Source organism: Sinohyriopsis cumingii, chromosome 17 (genome assembly GCF_028554795.1).
Source record: "Sinohyriopsis cumingii isolate HCF-2022 chromosome 17, ASM2855479v2, whole genome shotgun sequence".
Taxonomy (NCBI): domain Eukaryota; kingdom Metazoa; phylum Mollusca; class Bivalvia; order Unionida; family Unionidae; genus Sinohyriopsis; species Sinohyriopsis cumingii.
The window spans coordinates 47425264-47448725 of record NC_142977.1 but is presented as its reverse complement, the minus strand read 5'-3'; the positions used below and the strand labels follow the sequence as shown (position 1 = coordinate 47448725).

At 39.6% G+C, this 23462-nt stretch overlaps 1 protein-coding gene across 1 annotated transcript in view; it reads right to left on the bottom strand.

Annotated features, from left to right (window-relative positions):
• The window catches only part of LOC149778551 (uncharacterized), a 109272-nt gene that overhangs the window by 15023 nt on the left and 70787 nt on the right, over positions 1-23462 (bottom strand). The window contains exon 10 of the mRNA XM_089939457.1: positions 12850-12917. Coding sequence (XP_089795583.1) covers positions 12850-12917 — 68 coding nt within the window. The remainder of the gene's footprint in view (positions 1-12849; positions 12918-23462) is intronic.

The window sequence follows — 23462 nt, the reverse complement described above, 5'->3', positions numbered from 1 at the left end:
ATCAAAACTAGGTGGATATCCTTTCCAACGTACTTTGACTTCTTTGACACGTCGTTTGCCTACTTTACGGGTTCTGCGTTCGAGAATGCTTTCGATGTCGTACACGTCGTCTCCTTTTTTTGTCAGACGTTGTAACTCGGGCAAATAAAACGTTCCTTTCAGCACTTCTCCGTTCATGTCTTCCAATTTATAGACGGCAGGATGACGATCATGCACTCGTCCAGTGACACGAAACAATTCGATACTCCAGTTAGGTAAATAACCTTTGTCGAAAGTGCGTTTGGTTTTGCCAATGCGTACCCAATCTCCTACGGCCAACACTCCACTTTTCTTGGGGACAGCCCTCGTCGGGGACGTACCAAACAGGCGCTCAAACACCAGCACTTCGTTGTCGGGAGTCACCTCTTGCGGGGCACGTCCGATGCTTCGATGGTAAGATTGGTTGTACGCTTTCACCAGGTGCGGTAAGATGTCGATGTACTTCAGAGTGTGGTGATGCGTAAAATATTTCCACATGCGTTCTTTCAAAGTGCTTTGAAAACGCTCCACGATGCTGGCTTTGGTTTCAGGATTCGCGGTGGTAAAAAAATGAATGTCACGTTTCTTTAATTCTTTTTGGAAAGCTTGGTTCAGAAATTCGGTACCTTTGTCCGTTTGCATTCAAGAGGGTGACGAACGCTTTGTTTCAACATCCGTTGCAGGGCTCCCACTAACTCGCTGCTCGATTTGGAAGTCAAGGGCACGACCAAGGCAAATTTGGAAAAGACGTCGATGACACAAAACAAATATTTGTAGCCGCGATTGTAGCTGGCCAAATGAGAGACATCGGCTAAATCGGCTTGCCATTGATGATCGATGCCTTCCACTCGGGTGCGACTTCTGGAAAACTTGCGTCGAATGGGTTTGTGTAAAGTGTAGGTAGCTTGTTCTTGTAACCATCGTTGCACCTGAGGTAAACGGAGACTTTTTGGTCGCGTTTTGGCAGCACGATACAATTTTTAAACTCCTGCGTAACCTGCAGGATGGGAGGGATCGTAGTAAATGCTGGCTAACACTTTTTCATTTTTTGTGTTTGTTTGTTAATAAGACACCCAGTCTTGGAGGATGCTACTCTTTTTCTCTTGGGGTATTTTCTTGGATTGCAATGCTTTGAGTGTGCGACCGGCAATAGGTGTGGAAGAGGAGGATGTCTGAGCGGGGAATATCGGTTCTTGTTTCACTTCTGTTTTCACCTTTTTCTCTTCTGATGAAGAAGGGGTGGTCATTATCTTTTTAATCCATCCAATTCTGGAGGTAGGTGGTGTTGTTAATTTGCGTACTTTTCTGGTGGAGTTTGAAACCCTTCTTCTTCTTCTTCTCCTTTTTCTGTCTTGGTCACTGGTAGTGGTGGTGGTGGTAGTGATGATTGTGCTGGACTTTTCATCAAGGTCTTAAAATCTTTCAGAGTGGGAAGAGCTGTTTCGTCTGAGGCTTTTTGGTGAAAGAGTTGCAGTCGTTGCAAGAGTTGACCGTACTTTTGCGATTTTTCTGTTTCGGACAAATCTTGGCGATCCATCAAGGACTGCAATTCGTGTTGTAACTGGGACATCTCGCTCAAATTGGGATTGGGAGGTAAATACGGGGTGCGTTGTTCTTGCCAACGATGGTATTCCATCCATCGTTTGTAAGGCACTAAAGCTAGTTTTCGTCCTTCCATGGGATGTCAAGGCTCGATTCTGAGATCTTGGGACTCCAGAGGGCCTTTTTATCTTGCTCCCACCAGTCCTCCCAACATGGTTCCCAAGACTCCTTTCAGCAATGGGCCCAGCAAGAGGGGTAAAATTCCTCCACGTTGGACCAACATCTACTTCTTTTGACGAATGAGAATTTCCTTTCGAACCATTTGGCGAAGAACGTGACGATGTTTTCCTAAGCATTGTTTCTGGTGTTTGGATAAAGGGATCGTGCCTTTCAACACGTTCAAACAACATTCGCACACGGTATCGATGACCTCTTTGGAAGCTGATTGAATGAGTTTTTTCGTAGTGGTGGAGAAGCTTTGGACAGGACAGATAACATGTCCCCATGTTTGACTAAACGAGGAGGCAGTCCTTTCCTTTTCTATCCTTGGGGTTGTTTAGAAGAGGGATGTTTTTTGGAGGGTGACATCTTTGAGTCTTCAGCACCACCAAAAACACTGATACCCCTACTAGGTCACAGGCCTTTTTATACAGGAACGAGTCGCCACTGATTGTCTTTACGGCGTATTAACTTCAGGACAGGCATGACACGTCGTGCAGGGGTACGCAACGGACTAAATCGAGCAAGTTCTTGCTTGGACAAATCCAGTAAACTTTGTAACATGCCCGATCTCTCTTGGACTTTGATTTTGGGAGATGGTACTTTGTGAGCAGCGGCCACTGCCTCTAAATTGGAGGACCCTGCCACTGGGGAAGTTCTTGGGGTTATCAACGGAGAAGTTCTTGGTGTGATCAACGTCTCCAAGTATTTTTCAGTTCTTGGTGTCATCAACGGAGAAGTGAATGAACCTGAGGCTACCGGAGACGCGGTCACCGCCGTTGCAGGTCGTGGTTTGCGAGTGTAAGGTTGCGTCCTGGTCGAAGTACCTCTCTTGCGACTAGTTTTCTTCTGTGGACGTTTCTTTTTCTGGGGTCTTTTTCTCTGTTTCTTTTTCTGGGGGGTTTTCTTTATCCGGGGTGGTGACTGGTAAGAGGAGGGTCCCGCCACTGGAGAAGTTCTTGGAGACACAGCTCTCCTTGGGGACTTGGTCTTGACACCGTGGCTCTTTTTCTTGTTGTTGGAGCTTCGTTTGACTTTTTCCTTGGGGAGAAGTTTGGTAGCATTAGGATCCCATCTTAAGAGAGAGCGAATGATGACCCCTCCTAGAGTACCGCTCCCTCCAGGTTTCAAAATGATTTGTTCTTTGGTTTGAGTGTCGATGCGGGGATAGGCCAGTTGGGTCAAAGTGACTTTGTTTCGATCAAAAAAGCTTTTGGTTTGATGAGGAATCTGAATGATCCCTTGTAGTAATTGACGTGCTGTCACCGTGAACCATCGTAAGACTTCTTTGAGACTAGCTTCTAAGACACGAGCTCGTATTAGTGGATTTTTTTCTCAACTGATGCCATACAAGGCACGAATCAATTTGACGGGAAGATGCGACTGAAGGGACGTCATGTTCAGACTGTGTGAGACAGACGAAAAGTGTCTGAGGTTTTTATAGATTTTTGTTGAGTGAAATTAAGTCGAGGACGGAGACGTGTACAGGACAGGCCCTCCGTCTTGGCACCAGTGGTGAAACAATTGGTTACGAAATCGCAAATCATCGGGGGTCGTAGGTTTCAAATCGACGAGTAAATAGGCGTGTGGAGTTTGAGTGGCATCGTCGTACGCCTGAGTCAGCCAAGGCGTTCCTAACTGTTTGGCTAAGACTTGCACTTGCGATTTATCTCGAGGGCTTTTAAACAAGACCACGTAATGCGCATTGAGACTGATGGTGCGATGGGCTTTACTTTGTTGAAACAAATTTTGAGTGATGTAAACTACACTGGCATTACGATGATGCCCTTTGCGCGTGAACCACAGTTTAATTTTTTCTTCGTGTTCTAACATGTCGTCGAAAATGACCAAATGGGTTTGACGGGAGTCAGAGACGATGCCATCGTCTTCTTTAGGAATGCCTTCCACAAACACGATGGAATCGCCTTGACTTTCTCGCAAGAGGCTGTACGCCGATTGCAACTCTTTGTAACACCACACGATGCGTTGAGGTGGACGATCGATCAAATGATGTTTATGTTCGATCAAACGTTTGACGAATTCGGTTTTGCCTGAACCGCTAGGTCCAGCAATAAGCATGTTAAAGGGATGGCGAAGATACAAAGCCTCCCAACTGGCACGATCTAAGTGTTCGTCGATGACTTTGACAGTGGAGGAAGAGGGAGCAGAGACAGCAGAGGTAGCCATAGTGTTTGGAATGTCACTTGTGACACGAAAACAGACAAGACAAGAGTTTATATACTTTTTCAGGACACGTTTATTGAATGTTTTAAACATGAACACGAAAGACAAAAATACATAAAAGCCAAATAGTTATGTACAACAATAAAAAACACATCAAAACGATCAAAGTCGAATATAAACAAGTCTCTGTACAACATATTTTTGGCAACCAACATGTCCTAGGGACAGTGTGTAATGTTCTTACAGTCTCTACATGAGGTATTGTCACACAAGTGTCCTCCCGGAATAGCCTTTCAGGAATGTCCATGACAGTCCTGTCCTGAAGTGAGTGGTTGTTCTCGGTGACGGGTTCTTCTGGTACTGTCACTAACACTGGCTTAAGAGTTACTTTTTTCCTTGGATGCTTGAATGGAGGATCACTACTCTTTAGCATAATGGGCCACTTCTTGGGTCTTTCAGGCAGGTCCATGACAGTCCTGTCCTGGGTGAAGGGTTCTTCTGGCACTGTCACTAACACAGGTTGAAAAGTAACTTTTTTCCTTGAACAACTCTCGTGCATACTGGGCCACTTCTTGGGTCCAAGCCTCAAAACCCCCATTTTTTCAGTCACTGACATCTGTCCAATGGGGGTGTAAGTCACAAGCTACACACACATCGTCATACACGTCTTGGGTAGCTAAAAGTTGACGAATCTTTTTTCCCGTAGAGGTCGAGAAGTATCCAGATGAAAAGGCAAGGCTTTGAGCAAAAGGAGTCTTTCATGGCCATTTAAGGCCATTTGGGTGGTAAGTACTGTTCGTAAAGAGTCCACAAGGAATCGGCTGGTAAACGAAATCCCAGAAAACAAGTCACTAAGACACACACTATGCGTCGTCCCAAATTTAACGGATACAGTTCTCGTAATAATTGATGGTAATCCTCCACGGTTTGAATAGTGTCATTGAGTTCTTTCCAAGGAATCTGTTCAAATACATGTGATAAAAGTCATGGCATGACAGCCTGTTTTTATACTCTCTTTGTTTCGGAAACAATACACGTACTTTCTACCCAGAGATCTTCGTTCTCCAGTGGGGAATCTAAATGCTCCAAACTGTAACCTAACCTTCAAACTTCGTCTAGAAGTTTCCTCTTCCGCTAAGTAGATTCCACGTAAAATATGTTGGTAATCCTTTAACTTGTCTTCCTCAATGCGTTGCACTAGGTGAATCTCGAAAGTAACCAAAATTATCAACACGTGGATCATCGGTGGCTTGGAAGTATTAAACAAGGTCTGACCATTGAAACAATTTCTGACGAATCAGTTCTCTTATACCATTCAGGTACCAGTGGTTAAACATCTGGTGACGTAACGGATGCAACTGTTCTTTACCTTTGACTTGTATTTTGACCAGCTCTCGGTAAATGCGTTCTCTCAACTCCACGGGCAAAGCACGAATGTTCTCTTTTAAAGTATCCATGAATAGGTCATACTAAATCCTCTTTCTGACACAAGAAATGTACCGTTTGCACAGACATGGTTTTAATTCATTGTCAAATCTAAATGGTTTAATCACTAATTTACGCATTGCAATTCGTTCAGAAGTTTCCTCTTTCACTAAGCTGACATTGTGTAAAAGATGTTGGTAATTCGTTAACTATTCCTCTGGAATTCGATGCAGTAAGTTTACAATGTGGTAGATAGAATCATCAATAGCAAACCAATCCTTTTTAAAACCAGGGGGTCGTTGATCAATGTCTGTCCAATGGAACACTTTCAACTGAATCAGTCCTTGTATAGCATTCAGGTACCAGTGGTTTAAACATAGGTGACGTAACGGATGCAACTGTTCTTTACGTTTCACTTGTATTTTGACCAGTTCTCGGTAAATGCTTTCTCTCAACTCCACAGGCAAAGCACGAATGTTCTCTTGTAAAGTATCCATGAATTGGTCAGTCCCTACAATTCACAATCTTCTCCTAGAGCAAAAGTAATCCACATAGTGAGTAATTTCTGACCACTGCCATTCAGGGTAACGTTCAAGAATCTCATTGAACTCTTTTTATGTAAACGGTTTAGAGTGATATAATAGGATGAATGCACACTTGACCCAGAGAAATCTAACACATTGATTGACTTTTTTCACTTTCCTCTTGTGAATTTCTCGGCACAAAAGTTCTACAGTCACCCATTGAGATTTCACTCTGGCAAGCCCCTGCCAAACTTCATTGTAAATCTTCTCTTGCAGTTCTTTAGGTAATGATTCAATATCGTTTTTGAAATGGATTTTAAATACTGGTCTCGGTGATGTCCAACATTTGACCCCTAGCCAATCTGGTTTCTTCTTCGTCAACGACATGGTAAGTTAGTTCAATGCCTCGGTCCCACTTAGGATAAGTAATGACAATTCGGTGACCATCGAGCATGTTCTAGGTAGGCCGAATCTTGTGGTTCCCAGTGGTGATGTGACACACCGCAACTGAAGCACTTGACTTTATCCCCTTCGCCCAAGTATAAAAATCCGGCTATGGCTAATTCTTCGGGGGTCGGTCCTCCCAGATACTTAGGCCATTTTCCTGTGAACGACTGAAGACGATTTTCAAAGTCGCAGTATTCCGACAAACGCACAGGAAACGAATATTCGTCTTTCACAGGTTCGTTTCGATGAGGGTTGGGTGACATGGACAGGAGTTTGCTCAGGGCTGGATGACATCCGTAGGGGGTAGACGTGAAGGTGGACATCCACCTTTTAAACGAAACCCACTAAAGTGTCCAAGACGACGAGCGGCATCGCTTTTGCATCCCTCAGGTTTGACACGCACAGCATCACTTTCCATGATAGGGGTAGTGACAACAAAGTTCCCATGATGCTTTACGGCATCGCTAAGGTCACACGTATAGCATCGTTCTCATCGCAAGGCTCACAATCGCATTCTACTTCAGAGTCCCCAAACTTGAATTCTGCCTGTCTGAACTTGGTTCGTGTTTCTCTGAAAGTATTCATCTTGTTCGCTTGGTCTTGGTAGTCACAATCAACTATCGATCTTGCCTAGGGTTCCTTTTTATATACAGACCAATAACGATGTGTCCATACGGTAAGGTGAAATGATTGGGAAGTCGCACTTGCTTCTCGTACACGATTTGATAGACTTTTTCCAAGGGTCGACTGACGATGTGGTGAGTGGGTAAACGTACAGTCTTGTTGGGCTGATAGGTGATCACTTTAAAGTGTTCATCTTCTCTAGACTGCAAGGCTTCCTTCAATACCCCAAAGTTAACCACACGACTGGCACGATAATTCAGAGTCAATCCTTTCACTTTACACTTTGTGTGCACTTCTCCTTCTTTGTCCAGGTATTCGTAGCCGTAATTTTTGGGACCGCCACTGACGAAACTTAGAATCTTTTCGTCGGGGTGCTCGTCTGTCCAGGCTCCTAAACGGTCTCCTTCGATGCCAGGGTGATGTTGACTCGGGTGATGGATGTAAATGCAACTGTTCGTGTTAAAGTACAGGACACGTTCTTCTAACAGTTCTAAAGCTTCGTACAATTTTAAGCGAGCATGAGCTGTCACGTAAGCCGCAATGATGACATTTCCAAAGGGGTCGTCTTCTACAAAGTCCAGATCTTCTTCGTAATTGACCAAGATCAAATTCTCGCGAACGACGTCCACCTGTTTGATGAATTTGGTTTTGTCGTGAATCATCTGGAAGTAGCGGGAAGGTTCTGTCAAATACTCCGTCTTGGGTAAACACGGTCGTTGTGCCATTTTACCCCACAAGCAATTTAACATCACTTTGGCAAACGATCGCCTACCTTCGTTTTTCTCGATGTGATCTACAGTGATGCCTTCTTGTGCCCAGTATTTCTCTTTGAATGTCTTTTGGTCTTCGGGAGTGTGACACCGGGAAGGATAGCCACTGGCTTCTTGCTTCAGTTTCAAAAAGGCATCCACGTAGTCTGCGAAAATGCCTTTCTGACTGGGGTCACCCTTGTGGTATTGTTGTGTCTTGGGAAAGTGGCAAATTTCGTACACTTCTAACAGTTGGTATCCTATGTCCAAAGCTTTGAATAATTCTACACTGACCCACATCCCCGTCAAGGCCCGTTCTTCCTGGATGTGATGGCAAGGTTGATCTTGGTTGCACGTTTCGGCACAAGTACGGCACAAAGGAAACATCAGTTTGCCTTGACAATGGTGAGGTAACATGGGATGGTACAAGTCCGTGGGAGGCAAGACTTTGCACTTGATCAGATCTTCGTATTGTCGAATGTTTTTTCAGGTCAGTGTGTTCGGTGAACAATTGTGGGTGCCCTGCAGGAAAGTGACAATATTTGCACACGTAAGGATACAGCGAACACACGTCCAAGTATTTGATTTCTTCTCCTTTCTCTTCGTCAGCTTGGTACAGCAAACAGGTGGCATTGGTCCTTCCTCCATACAACCTCGGGTTCAAGGGGTCCATGAACTGGCAACTTTCCACGAGGCGTTTAAACTCGGGATTGGTTTTCAAACGGTGATCGTACTTGTGTTCCCACATTTCCACCACTTGGTATCCTTCCTGTTCTAACTTCAAGCGTCGCTGACAAGTGGCCTGGTACAAGTCTTCCATGGTTCGTTGTAAAAACTGATTTTTAGTGTCGCGGTCAGAGTAACAGACGGGACATCCGTGAAATAAGCAACCGTTAAACTCGTACACGATCTTGGGGTTTTCTAAGTCCCAGCCATCGACCGAATGCGTTCCGATGGTCTTTTCGCCTCCTCCATTGCGGGCATGCTGAATCCACTTGTCTTCCTTGTCGCACAAGTAATGTAACCAGCGTAGGGCTTTGACCGAGTATTGACGTTTGGCATAGTTGGTCGTTTGAGGACTGATGACAGGCACGGTGTTTTCAGGCATGAATCATTGGCGGTACACTAAGGAACACGCTTTGGCAATGGTGCAAGCTTCTTTCAAAGGATCGACCCCTCCGTGTTCTATGAACAGTTCTCGAAATTTTCCACAGCAACGCCGTAAAATGTCCACGTCGGAACGACAATACTTTAGCATTTCTTCCAGAAAGTCGAAAGGGTTTGAGGCATAAGTCTGGTACCAAGCGTAGAAAGCTTCTCGTTGTTCGGTACGCATGTTGTCGGGGTCGTTATAGTGAGCCTCAGGCAAATGGGGTAGAACGACGTGTTGATTGGCTTCCGTATTGAAAAAGTGTGGAAAGTACCCTTTAGTCATTTCTGTCATTCCAAACGTTTTAGGCATTCGACTCAAGGCATGGCTAAGTAACTCATCGAATCTTTAAACTGTACTTGTCCCACTTGCATGAAAATGATTTTGGCTCTGTTCAAAGTCACTTTAGGACGCTCGGAGCCATGTTCCGTATAGTACCTCAAAAGAAACTGTCCATCGTATCCGGAGAAATTGTGAGCCATCACCGTGGCATGGCGATGACAATCTCGGTAACGTTCGATGTCCTCTTGGCTCCACGTCTTGTCGATGGGGTCTAAGACCCATTGTGCGAAATCGGCTAGCGTGTTCGGTCCCCGAAAGATTTTTTCACGCCCTCCAGTGAGGGCAATGATTGAAAATAGGTTCTTGAATGCACTTTTCGCACGCTCGATGAGCCACGCAAAAATTAGGAATGTGAATGCCGGTCTCTTGCATGCATTCAAAATCGAAAAAGATGAAATTGCCTTTCTTCTTGTGACCGTCTTCTTTCTCTGGATGGGATTGGTATTTTTGCACGTAGCATTGGTGTTCTAAGTCCACGATGTGGTGACAAATGTGACATTTTTTCTTTCCTGAACATATATGTGCCTTGGTACTATTGGTACGTATGCCTTGTCCACACGTACGGCACAATCTCAGGAGTTGACAAGCACGTTTCTTCTGTGAACCTTGCGTCTTCAAATGTTGTTGGTAAGAGGCAGGGCTGACAAACGTGCGCAGACAAGTTGAACAATGCACTGGTTCTTGTCCTTCGCTTAGACAGGGTGGAGATGCCAAACATCCTGACATTTTGATCCACAATGCTTGTGTTGCTCTCGATTGTTATAACCATAGTCACATTTCTCACAATAATATCTGTATCCAAGGAATCCAGTGATACTGGTAATGGTATCGAAATGGTCATCGTGATGATAGAGGTGAATGTATTTTCCATCTTTAAAGTCTTGGCCTCGAAACAACAGAGTTCCACGCATTTCTTGAGGGTACACTTTCAAGGTGTAGCATGGAGCTAGGATATCTTGCAATTTTTGCATCTCAAGAATGCCACAGGGTGTGTCTTTGGGTAAGTCGGCTTGTTGCAACAGGAGTTCTGCTTCATTTCGTTGTTTGGCTCGGTCGGATCGTTGAATAGTTTTCCAGGCTCTTTTCCATTCTACCGTGTCGTTTTTGTTGGCATAGATTCGTCCCACCACGATAGCCCTGGCTAAACACATCTGGTCTTGAGGGTTGTTAATTCGAACGAGACTTGTTTTGGTGCTGCGAAGCTCGTCCACCAATAAGATCTTTTTGCGTCCAGTCCCTTGAGGAGGAGAGACGTGGGTCATGTCCAGTGTGGCTTTTCCATCGGTGATGTCAAACTGGTCATTGGATTGTTGTACGTACTGAATTTTGTCCATGACTTTGGAAGCGGTCAATTCTGCAGGGCTGCTAAACTCGATCCAAACAGGGGATTTCAAGCCGTCGTGTTGCATGGAAAGTCTCAAGCGATCGTCTTCTTTGGGTTGACATTGTCGCTTGAGTGTGGTGAGCAAAGAGAATCCCACATGTCGGTGATGAACCCTTCTGCTTTCTCTAACGGTACTTCGGACTTGAAATCTTTAAACTTCACCGTGTATTTGTAAGCCGTGGTTCTAAATTTTCTAGAGGGACGCTTTTCCGTCTCTCGAATGGAATAATACTTTTCAGGGTTGACTAAGGGTGGTGAACTTTGTTTAGAGGGTTTGGATTCTGGTTCTCATGTCCTCTTCAAAATTACTGGCATGAATTTGTGCCAAAACTTCAGCCCTGGTACGAGGCGATAGATCACGTTTCTGCCTCTTACTTTCTTCTTCTTTCTTCTCAAATAAATTGGATCGTTTCATCTTGATAGCAAAACGTCAAATGACTAAAGTTTAAACACCATGGACTAATTTATAGTCATGACAGACCAGCGTATATAAAGGGTGTGTGTCTTGTCCTTTCACATTTCACTCTCAAACCGAGCACTTTAACTGTCTTAAGCCTTTGCCACGGCCAAGGCCTACTTCTGGACTGCGTACTGTTATGATGATTTGGTTGAAATCACTAAGGGTGGCACGGTAGGCTTGGTCACAGGGTTGGAGTGTTTAGCTCAGGAAGGTCATATTCTCTTCGGTCGTGATAAAGAAGTCTGATACATTTGTTTCAGACTTCTTAACTCTGGTAAAATGTCTAACAGTGCAGAGACCATTTGATTTTCACACCCTTGTTTCTTTGCTGCTGCTGCTTCTTCTTCTTGTTTTTTTTTTCTTACCTCTTCTTCTTGCTGCTGTTGTTGTAGGAGAAAAGCTTGTTCCGCTTCCTTTTGTCCTTGTATAAATTTCTCCAATTCTTCTTTCTGTCTCTGTCTAAAATTCTCCATGTGCGGTAATGAAGGAGAAGGTGGTGAAAGTTCCGGAACAAAATCTTGCGAGGTAAGAAAATCCACAAAATCCCAATTCACCTCTTCTGAAAGTAAGTCCGGGTTCCCTTGGGTAGTCTCCAGGGTTGGTGCACCCCAAGTTATCGTTTTCTGAGTTTCCGTCATGTTGAAAAACTGTTACATGAATTGACTGCGCACAGGCGCTAGCGAATCTCTATAGGCCATGTGACGTCACAGACCGCTCTCTTCGGATTGGATGTGGGCTGACTGAATTTTGTAACGCGTGTTTGGATTGGTCAACGAACTCAATCCGTTTCAATCCTTCCTCTCCCTATAAATAAGTGCAGTTCACTGCATTCCTTCACTTGTTCTCGGCGCCTCAACATGTGGACCGACGTTCAATCTTCTACGCTTGTGTCAACGATGATGTATGTCCGATCCAAGTGGACAGTTGTCCATAGGACCGACACCAGCCTATGGATACCAAGAGTCTATGTGGAGAGGCAAGGATGTCTCAAGAGAGTACTATTCTATGGCCCTACAGTTAGGCGAAGCTTAAGAAGAAGATGTCACAGATGCCCTTTATGTTAAGAGCATATTAACATAAACCCAAAGGCCCTTTTCAGGGCCACTCATAGGTCTCGAAAAGATCTTGACTTTCATTGCTTATCCTTTTCTATTTTTTTATTTTTTTAAAAAAATAGAGACCCCTCCCTGTTTCAATTTTCGCCTGTTCCATTTACATAGACCCATCAGGTCGGGACCGTATTAAAATAGGGTCCCGACCCTGTTCCATTTCCCCTTGTCGCTCAACAGTCCCACGATTTATTTCCCATGTTAAATTTCCCTTTGTCCCTAGACAGTCCCACGATCTATTCCCCATGTTCAATTTCCCTTGTCGCTAAACAGGCCCACGATTTCTTCCCATGTTAATTTCCCTTGTCACTAAAGTGGCTCAGGCGTTTTCGTACTGTTAGATTTCCCATTGTCGCTAAAGTGGCCCAGGAGTGTTTTTAATGGTAAGTCCACTTGTCGCTAGGGTGGCCCCATTCACTACTAATGATGAATAAGGGATTATCATGTACCCACCACTAATCCTATTAAAAATGTCCGAAGATACAGAGCACATTTCAAAGTCTTTATAATTCTGCTGACAATCATCTAAGACATTGCTTCTTGAACTCTTGTAGCAAGTGTCCTGAAAGATAACATATGTGCCTGCTGAAATATCTTGAAATGCAGCTATTCACACAAAAATTTCTTCTAACATGTTGAATTACAGTTTCCTAATAAATGTGTAAATGTTACCTGTTCCTGATGAGCATGGCCATTTTTAACAAGAACTTGTGATTCTGGCAAGTCCCCATTCTGTGTCACTGTAAATACAAACTGATTATGTCAAGTCTATCAAGATATCAAGTATTTCACACTTGAAGAACACCATAATGTTCTGATTTGTCAATCTTATGTTTTCAGTTTAAAAATTCATCAATTACAACAACTACAAAACTTTTAATTGTTCCAAAATTGTTTTAGATGAATTTATTTTATTGTTAAGTTATCCTGAATATGATCATCTTTTGACACCTACAATTCTACTAGTAAATCTTGTTCTTGAATATTGTATTTTCTTTTAATTGAGGTCCAGCATAAATAAAATTAAGAGTACAAGAGACATATACTTTAAAATGTTCTTATCAAAGCATGTAAACTGGCTGCATATCCTATTTCCTTTTTCTCCAATTCTGTTTCCCAATGTAGAATATGCTAATCAAATTTATTACATGGCATGGCATTTAATGACCTCACTTTAAAAAGACACATTGAAATTATTGTTACTGATGAACTTGTAATTCTAGCAGGTCTCCATTCTGTGTCACTGCAATAGAAACTAATTATGTCAAGTCTATCAACATATCAGGTATTTGAAACTTGAAGTTTACAACAAACTGTTCAGATTTGGCAACTGTAAGTTGTCAGTTTAAAAATTCATCAAATACAATGACTACAAAATTTAAATGAATCTATTTTGTTGTTAAACACTCCTGTATATGACCATATTTTGACACCTACAATTCTACTAGTAAATCATGTTCTTGAATATTGTATTTTCTTTTAATTGAGAGGTCCAGACTACTTCCTCTCATTTACATTGGGAGTACAAGCGACATGTACAGCAAAATGTTCCCATTAAAGCATGAAAACTGGCTGAATACCATATTTCTTCAATTATATTTCCATGATTTATAAATCTACAAAAACTGTTAGAAGTTCAGAAATTTTCCAAGAAAGCCTGTGTACTGATATTGTCTAATCTCCCCCAAGCCATACAAAGAAACTTATTACAACACCTGCAAGAAAGGTAGGGCTTATCAATGGAGAAATACTGTATAATACATTATATGTTGTTTACCATGTTTAAATTAGGTAACATAACCTTTCTCTGACTGATTACACAAGATCCAAAACAAGTTTCTAAAAATACATTATTCTGGTATAAAATTAAAGTGTGAAATGCTTGATAATTATTTTCTTCCTCATGAATATTGATCTACAATTATATAATCTACAGACCGGAGTATGTCAAAAGTATGCAAAAAAGGCCTTGCATAGCACACAAAATCTTTTGTTCATGTGGCCTGAGGTAGATTATGCTAATCAAAATAGCATATGGCATGAATCAGTTTAACAAAACACCTGAAATTATTGCTACTGTAAAAAAGCACAAATATTAAATCCATTTATATATTCTTTGCATTAATGGATATCATTATAGCAGGTAAAGTTTACCTACCATTATCTACTGGCTCTTTTGTAAACTGTTCCTTAAATAAAAAAACAAAAGATATTTCTGAGTGAAATTGATGTCAGTGGAGAAATGATTCAGAACGTCTGTACTACATATACTATTTCTTAACTGAGTTTATTAAAATACAACCTCTTAATCATGAAGATACCAGTAGTGTTTACAATAAAAGTATATTCATTCCCTTCTTAGAGTATAAAGTAACCTGAAAATTGGTTAGTATTTTAAAATAATTTGGTAGCTTTTCGCTGGTTTGAATTTGTCAGTTTTGTGATATTCATCAGAACTAAACATCCAGCTTGAACATATTGGTTTTGGTTTTTGTTATATCAAGAAAACTCCTTCAAACAAGCATTTTAAAAGTGATATACCTAGTTCCAAACTGAACATTGACAAGTAAGAATAGCAACCATATAATTATGGTTTGCTGTGCATGATGTTTGCTAGAACACTTTGAAAGAGTACTGAACTCTCTGCCTCAGACGCTTCCTTTGTTATTATGGATACATTTGCAGACATTGACCATCTATTCTTCTGGAGAATTAATAGCAAGAATGTTAAGATGGTCATTATGGATGTTTGAGCAGCACCATTTGTATTGAGGTCAAACTAGATGAATGTATGTGTAAAGTATCCAGGCAAACCTCCATATAGTTTATGTGCAGTATCAATACAAATGCCTGGAATGAAACTTTCAATTTGAATATGGATGTGTGGCTTAACATATATACTTAAGGTTTTAAAATGATAAGAAATTCATAATCACAATGGTTTCAATTTCGTGTTACTCACAGAATTTTAACAATGAATTTATTTTTGTATAAAATACATTTGTCTGATACTGACACATGAACATTTTGCAAACATTTACTGGAAACAATACTGCATGTGTTTTGGGAATGTGAAGTGATAAATAGTCCGTGGAATGATATGTCCCACTGAATTCAGAATAATGTGAACATATATACTGTGCCAATTACAAAAGACTATAATCTTGGGAGATTCAAGCGCAGATGGAATATATGAGCAACCTTTGTTTTTTTTTGTTTTATTCTTGCCAAATATTACATCTATATAAGTAAAATGAAAATGGTTGTGCCTGGATTAAAGGGGTTGGAAGTGTTTCTTAAAGACCCTGAGAGGAAAGAAATAATTATGTTGATAAGGGAACAGTGGTAGCCATTATTCAACTATAACCAAGCAGGATATCCCACCCAGTCACATGATCATGACACCAGGCCGACCAGTCCTAACACTAACCTCATAATGCTGAGTGCCAAGCGAGGCAGCTGTTAGTACCATTTTTGTAAGTCTTTGGTATGACTCGGCCGAGGATCAAACACACGACCTCCCGCATCCGAGGCGGACGCTCTAACCACTAGGCCACCGGAGCGGTCCAAAAGGTAATGAAGGAATTCAAGTCAGGAACTAAATGATTCAGTGCAAGCAGTCTTAAAATCATAAAAGAAGAATATCAAACACTATGGATTTCATTATCAGGTACTTGAAACTGAAAATATCATTTACTGAATCTTCAAATCTCTTTGAGAAGGACCTGTATGCAGATTGGCCAAAGATGATTACATGACTGTGATTATTTTCACATGAACATAAGATATAGGGACACAAAACAATCCAAGACTTGTTTTGATTTTTTATCTGCAGAGGAATAAAAAAGCATGCATGATTTGACATACATATGGTTTAGTTTGCAAACCCCACCCCCTCATTCCTGTACTGAAATCACCGTTTCAAATGCCAACACAATTGGGTGTAGATTATTTACAAGTTTGACTACTATGGAGTGTCACTGTGCAAGGCAAGTTATGTTTCTTTACAAGAGAAACATAAATAAACTTTAATATAATTATTCATTTCAACTGTGGGCAACAAAATAAACTTCTGCTGTTAATTGCTGGTGTATGACAGATGCTATCAAATTAATTCTTGAAGTCAGAAGGCTTTGTGTAATAAAAATGACACCTTTTGCACCTCAGAGATCCTCTTTCAATGTGATTTGTACTCAATATTTTATAAAAGTGTTGTTAATGATTACCACGTGGATTTTAGTACATCAACTGAAGTCAGTTACTTGTTACAGTATACATGCAGAAGGTCCAGCTGTATCATAATCTAACTGACTCAACAATAACTGCTTAAATACTAAACACATGGTTTTTGCAAGTCTGTGTTGTGATGTACATTTATATTTTTGTTAACTCCTGGTACATGATTTTATCTATAAACATATTTCTTAATTCATGGCTGTGAATCCTAGTAACTTTTCATTATCGTTAATTAGATTTTGCCTATGTAACTAGGGTCTGTTTGAGAAATATGACAAGCATAAAATTACATAGGATCTATAAATAGATGCTTATATATGTGTTGACCATTACTAATAATAGTCTTAATGATGACATTGGGTTAATTTCTCATTGGCTGATGGGGTTTAGACAGTTCTCAAATAATTAAGTATTTTCCCATTCATTGGGCTAGATCACATGAACAGGCAATTTCAAAATAAATTGCGTTGTATGATCTGTCACATGGTGTTATGTTGTGAAATATAGTCATAATAGAAGGAGAGAACAGAGCAATCAGATTCATTCCTATTTAGAAGTCATTCTTATTTCTGGTGTTCCTCTTAAGCCTGCATACATGTTTTATTTTGTCCTTAGGTATTCTTCGAGAGGAAAAACATTTTGTTGTTACTATTCAGTAGAAATATGTAGTTCTCTTTATTTGTACTATAACATTATTCTATAACTCCTTGGAACAAACGAAAGGAGTTCTGGACATTGCAATTTTGACTTCATATTCTTGGTTGACCAGTACATTTCTGGTTTTTAAATTTATACAGAACTTTTCATTCTTTTGGAATTTCATAGAACTTTATCAGGATTGTTTTGGATTCACTTCATGTTGCTGTAAGTTCCTCTCACATTTCCATTTATAACTTTGATAATTAAATTAACTCCTGTGAAATAACATTTTATTAAAAAACAACATAAAAATTCCAGTACTGGCAGTGATATATTGTTTCCACTGGTTATGATTTAAAATTGTTAAACTATATTGTTAAAGGTATGTACACATTGTTTACACTGGCAATAACTGCAAACAGAAGGTATGCAGATAAATTGGTCTAATATGTTTTAACACAGAAATCTACAAGACTGTTCTGAGATGATAGTCTTTTATTATTTTATTATCAAAATATATAACTAACATGAAGACAAATAAAACTTTTGGCATCTAATATCAAATCACTCTGTTGTCCCAACATTTTCATCGGTGACCTTGATGCATTTGATATGCAAGCATCAATACCAGCCTCCACAGGAGTAGTAGTGGACAAAACATTCAATTCTGAGCTAGAATGGAGGGAATTAAGTGGCCCACCTGGATGGGTTGGGAAATATAAAACTGCGTGACTTGTACTAAACTAAGAAAGATTAACAAAGTGGTAGTCAGTTGTATATTAATTAACTACAGAGCAATTAAATATGTCCCTACTCCTATTGCCTAAGATAATTCAGATCTGACTTCCTACACAAACTATTTCTCAGATGCTACGCTGGTGGAGATGGACATGCCTTACAAAGAGTCAAAAAGAAATTGGAGGTTGTCAGATCTAACTAGTTTGGGCTAAGTTGGTGAAAATTATAGGATGGGTTTATCATCGGGCATCAATGGAGAACAACATAAATTTCTGCTTATATAAAACAAATCATAAATCATGCATAATCTAAAAAGCAAAATAACACACACTGAAAAGGTACCTACATTTCTGCTTTGGCTTCGGATTCTCCTATAAAAGACTGCTGCTATGAATGATGTGATCAGTAACAAAAATATTATTATTACAACCATTACAACTAGCTCTATCTCATTTTCAGCTTGGTATGTTGCTTCTTTGTCAAAACTGCCAACTTAAATGAGAAAAAGGAGAGTGAATATAAATAAAAACAACAACCAGTTAAACATGAATTATATTACATTATCCATGTTTTGTTTTCATTCTTTGCATACATGGTTCAAAAATGTCATAAATTCACTACATAAATGTATGCAACACTACAGAATCCACAATGTCTAAGGAAACCATAAGCAACTTACAAGGATACAAAGGCTCCTTCCCAGGTTCCTTGCTGGACAATAACCTCTGCTAACCCTTGTACAAAATGTCGACCCTGGAAGGAAGACGTTGAGGTTGACTATCAAGCCTGGATAGCTCGAGGCCACCCATTAAGAGTTGACTTCTCCAGACGACTAAGAGACATGACCCCAAGCATAAAAGGCGCGAAGGGTGTTAAATTTAATTTCATGTTCAAGGCTATGCTTAAAAAGATCACGGAGGATCATGATGCTATCTTCATGCCCGTATATTCACGGCTAAGTTGGCCGACAAACTTGAGGAGTTTTTGACTAAGGTCATTGCTAATATTGAGGAGCGATTGGAAACGTTTGCCAACAAAGGTTCAGGCTGGCGTTTTGTCAGATTCAAGGATGTTAAACTCTACTTTTCACGGAATCACCGTTATCGAGGTAAAGGGAACATATGGGCAAGTGGTTCCTTCAACGTGAAGTCATCAGAGTAGAATACCACGACGCCCTATGTTTTAAACAGGCCATTATCATTGCCTTTATCTTTCCGATAACCCCACCAGTCGACCCAGCTATTACAGTCAGCATAAGGAACGCTACTCTTTGACAGCTTACGCTTCCAATGAAGGTATCTGATATTTCCAAATCTAAACCATTATCCACCATATTGCTGTTAACGCCTTTGGATGTGATCTCTCCTGGGTGTGGGGAGTTAGACTTGCTTGCACCCCCCAAAAAAAAAAAAATTGTGTGTACTCTAGCATTCAGCAGGGCTGACGGCCGTTCTGAAGTGGGACTCAACTGGTATGCATGGCAAAAGCGAAAGCTGGTTGTCCGGTTGTGGTCAAAATGATGCAGTAAAAACGTTCTGCTGCAGCAATTTCTTTCCTTCAGTAAGACAGGTCTTACACAACCAGGTGGACTATCTCTCCACCTGGCTCCCCACTACGTTTCCCTCCTTGGCTGACTGGGATGAAAGCAAAATACCCCTTCTATAACTACTTGAAGACTTAAATCAAGAAGCAACAATTTGTGCTTGATGAGCGGCTTTAAAATTGTAAGCACGTTAATATGTGTTGAACGAACATATACTTTAAGTTTAGCTATTATTTAATGAACACCATTGTTATTGTATTTTATTTTTAGGGATCAGGCTATACGTTTAGGAGGCATTTAGGGTCCGGAGGATGGAAATACGATGAAAGTCAGAACTATGAATAGTCAAGATTTTCAACTACGAGATATCATTGTTTAGTATCACTAACTTTTAAGATACGGCAGATTCAGCCACATAGATTCAAAAGCCAACAACATCTAAATTTATTTAAGTATTACATCCAGGATTTTACTCTAAATATGTATGAGTGATTGCATAATCTCAGGAGAGTTGTGTCCTTTGTACTGATACGTCACTAAACTATAACTCCCCTCTTCATATATTTTATAGGTCCAAAGCTGAAAAGAATTTTAAAAAATCATTTTAATCATTGTTCTGGACGAATGTGTAGTATAGGACTAACAATAATCTCAGAAATAAGATCAACACTACACTGATCAGAGTTATTGATATAAGAATCAAAATGTTAATTTGAATTTTGACTAACACACATATGTATGTATGTATGTATGTATGTATGTATGTATGTATGTATGTATGTATGTAGTGGATTTGTAACGTAGCCTTAACAATTTTTCATTCATATCACTACGATGTCTGCAGTGTGGAACCATGATGCAGACATATATCATCATGTCCCACCGAGCCACAGTTTCCTGACACTAAGCCGACCAGTCCTAATACTATCCTCTTAATTCTGAGCGCATTATTTATGTACGTACATACGTACGTACGTATGTATATATGTATGTATTCGCGCATGTATGCATGCGTGTGTTTCTTTTCGGAAAAAGATAATTCTAATATTGGCAACCAAAACATGATGTATTTGTTATTTGTAGCTGGCAACTACTTACACGTTCCGAAGCTAAAGATTTCCTATTGTTTACTACCAGATTGTGCTGTTTCCATGCTAAGAATTCATATCATTTTGTTTAGATTGTTGCCATTAAGACGATACATTATCTATTACACTCAGGTTGAAATGACCAACATACGAAGTAAAATACTAGTACCTCACTTTGCATTTGCATTCATCAGCCATGGAAGATCTAACGTTTTTCACAGTAATTTCAATTTCACTTCGACTTTCAGCAATATCACAATCATTATTCCACTGGAATACGAACAAAATTAAACTTGATTACATAAATGCTAACATAATTGGAAAGAGTAGACACAAACTATGAAAAATTGAACTCATAGGTTGTATGGTACTTTTCTCTTCCTGAATAAATGGAAAGAACAAGAGAAACATCTAGCAGATATGATTAGAAATTAAAAGAAGTTTGATAAAATTATCTCAATCGTTTCTTTAAACGCCAGATTTCTTAGAACTCGAACATTCGTTAAACGTTTTCAAATTTCTTCTACTATATAGTGTAAATATTTCTCATTTTGATATCAAAATTGCTGAGAGGTTGTGCATCGTTTAAGTAATCAAAAGCGATTCGATAAAGATTACCAGTATTGTCAGTACTGTTTGATAATGTAATAAAAGCATCAATATTTGTAATCCAATTTCCTAACAAGACCACATGCTGAGTTTCATGAAGGTTCATCAGTAGATCATGATTAGTAATTTCCTCAAAGAGCCCGCTGAAGAGTATTCTGAGCCCTAGAGATGTATATAATTAATTTCAAACATGAAATTATCTTACATTTGGAGCAATTCATTTGAAATTTCAAACCCATATAGATGTTCAGTACTGTTAACAGTTCTATTTATTTATTAATTATTATATCACACGCAGAGACATGTTGCCTGTGGTACGTTTTGATATTCCATCTAATGTTTAATCTTTTAATCTCAGGACTTTAATAAAGAATTACATCCAATTCTGACAGTTTCGTTTAGAGAAGAAATAACTTATCAAGTTTGCGAAAGTATCACATTCGTTATATCTGAAGTTACTTTCAAACAACAGACAATCAAAATACAGACTATATTGCTTTACTTTTCGTTTTAACATTGGACATCGAACTGAGTTATTTGCTTACAGTATCGACATTAGCTGCCTTAAGCAATCGATAATGCTTCATTGAGTGCTGCTCCTATTTCACCCACTGCAGTTCGTTCTCTCATTGTCATTCACTTTCGCGGATGTTCGCACATTTGTCCTGTGAGAAGGAATCGGGCCTGTTTCACGGGTTTCCGTTTTGTATGATTGCATGTGGTTCTGTGGGTTATGTTCAGTTCCTGAGTTATCTATGTAACATGAATCGCTGAAATCACACTTACTGTGTTGCACCTCTGAATAAGAGTAAAATCTTTATTGAATAGCTTTCCAACAAGCATTTAGCCATGATACGCCTTGAAAGCTTGCTCCCTTTATGGTGCAAAGCCGTCTGAGTAGCCTATTGTAAGTCTTAATATGTGTTGGCGCGTGTGTCTAAATTGTTTTATAAACTCCCGTGTCCTTAGGACATTTGCATGGTCTTTATGGCACAGATAACCATAATTAATATGTTACAATGTCAGCTATGTTTAAAGAAAAATTGGTTTTTTTCCAGGTCGGGCATTGTTGGAACGAAAGGAGAAGGCAGTGAACTATGCCTCGGTATATGGTGAAGGGTTTCAATTCACTGGGCAAAGAAATTATATTAAAAACGGAAGCATTTTTCTCCTGGGGAATTGCAATTAACTGTAGCTTCGGTGCATGTAAGTGTGTGCAAATATAAATGATTATAGATGTAACGGGTAATAATCAAGATTTGTATGAATTGTTTTCAATGTGAACTGAGCCATGCTAGAACAGCAAGCATTGTCTGGACATTTCGACATGTTCTACAAATTCAATAGAACCAATAAGAAAGGAGATAAGGTTGAGTAAAGAGCAATATAAACAAGAGCTACTGACATAATTACCACAGGTAAAATGGATGATTATTGAGTGTACATTATGACATGTTATATGCCAAATTTGGAAAAGACAGTAAAGAAAAGTACCATAATGGTAATGGTCGTCGGAAAGGATTAAATATTTTCAAACTACATGCATGTAATATTGGAAGGATGAAACAGGGATTCTGATATACACTGCATTAAATTGTTCTGAATAGCTAGCACAGAGAAAGTCAGACGTGGATATTTTCCGATATGTCCTATATTTATTTGTTCTAGCTATATTGATAATATCCTCTTCATGATTCTAACATATAAAAGGACGTAACATATGAATAAGTAGGCTCTGTGGATATATCACTATTCAAATAATGATACATAAATGGCAAAACGCACATAAATTTGAAAATGTTTAATTTTATTCCGTAGACCCGATCAGTTTTCAAAACACAAGAGACTATGTTACAGTGTAGACAACTTAATATATGTCGTGCCCCTAAAAAGTTTAGTTGAATTTTTTTGCAAGTTAAATTGATACAAAATTACAAAGGTACAAAATCGACTGCTCCGAAACTGTTGTGTACATTGCAAAAATGAAGGAAACTATATCTCTCACCCCAGACACTTAATGCTCTACGTTTAAATAGGCGTACAACCCGATAGACATTGGGTATAATCATACAAGTTCGAGACAGAAAGAAAAATAAGAATATTTATCCGATTGATGTTTAATGCTGCATTTGATAAATAGATCGAAAAATGAATGAAAGCAAACAATTAAAACATGTACAGAAAATAAAAATGTTTGAAATGTCCAAAAGGTATATCATAATTATTGCCGATGACTTGGTACTAGTCAGTCTGAAAAATAGGTAAATTAAATTAAGTGACCAATCTATATTTGTTTGTTGCTTATTTTTATACTTTATTCGTCACAGTGAATCATATACACCTTTTATTTTTTTGAAAAAAGCCCAAATGCAACTGAAATATTAAAGTGTAATGACCGATGCGTTCTCTCTGTTCGTTTAATTGGTGGGGGT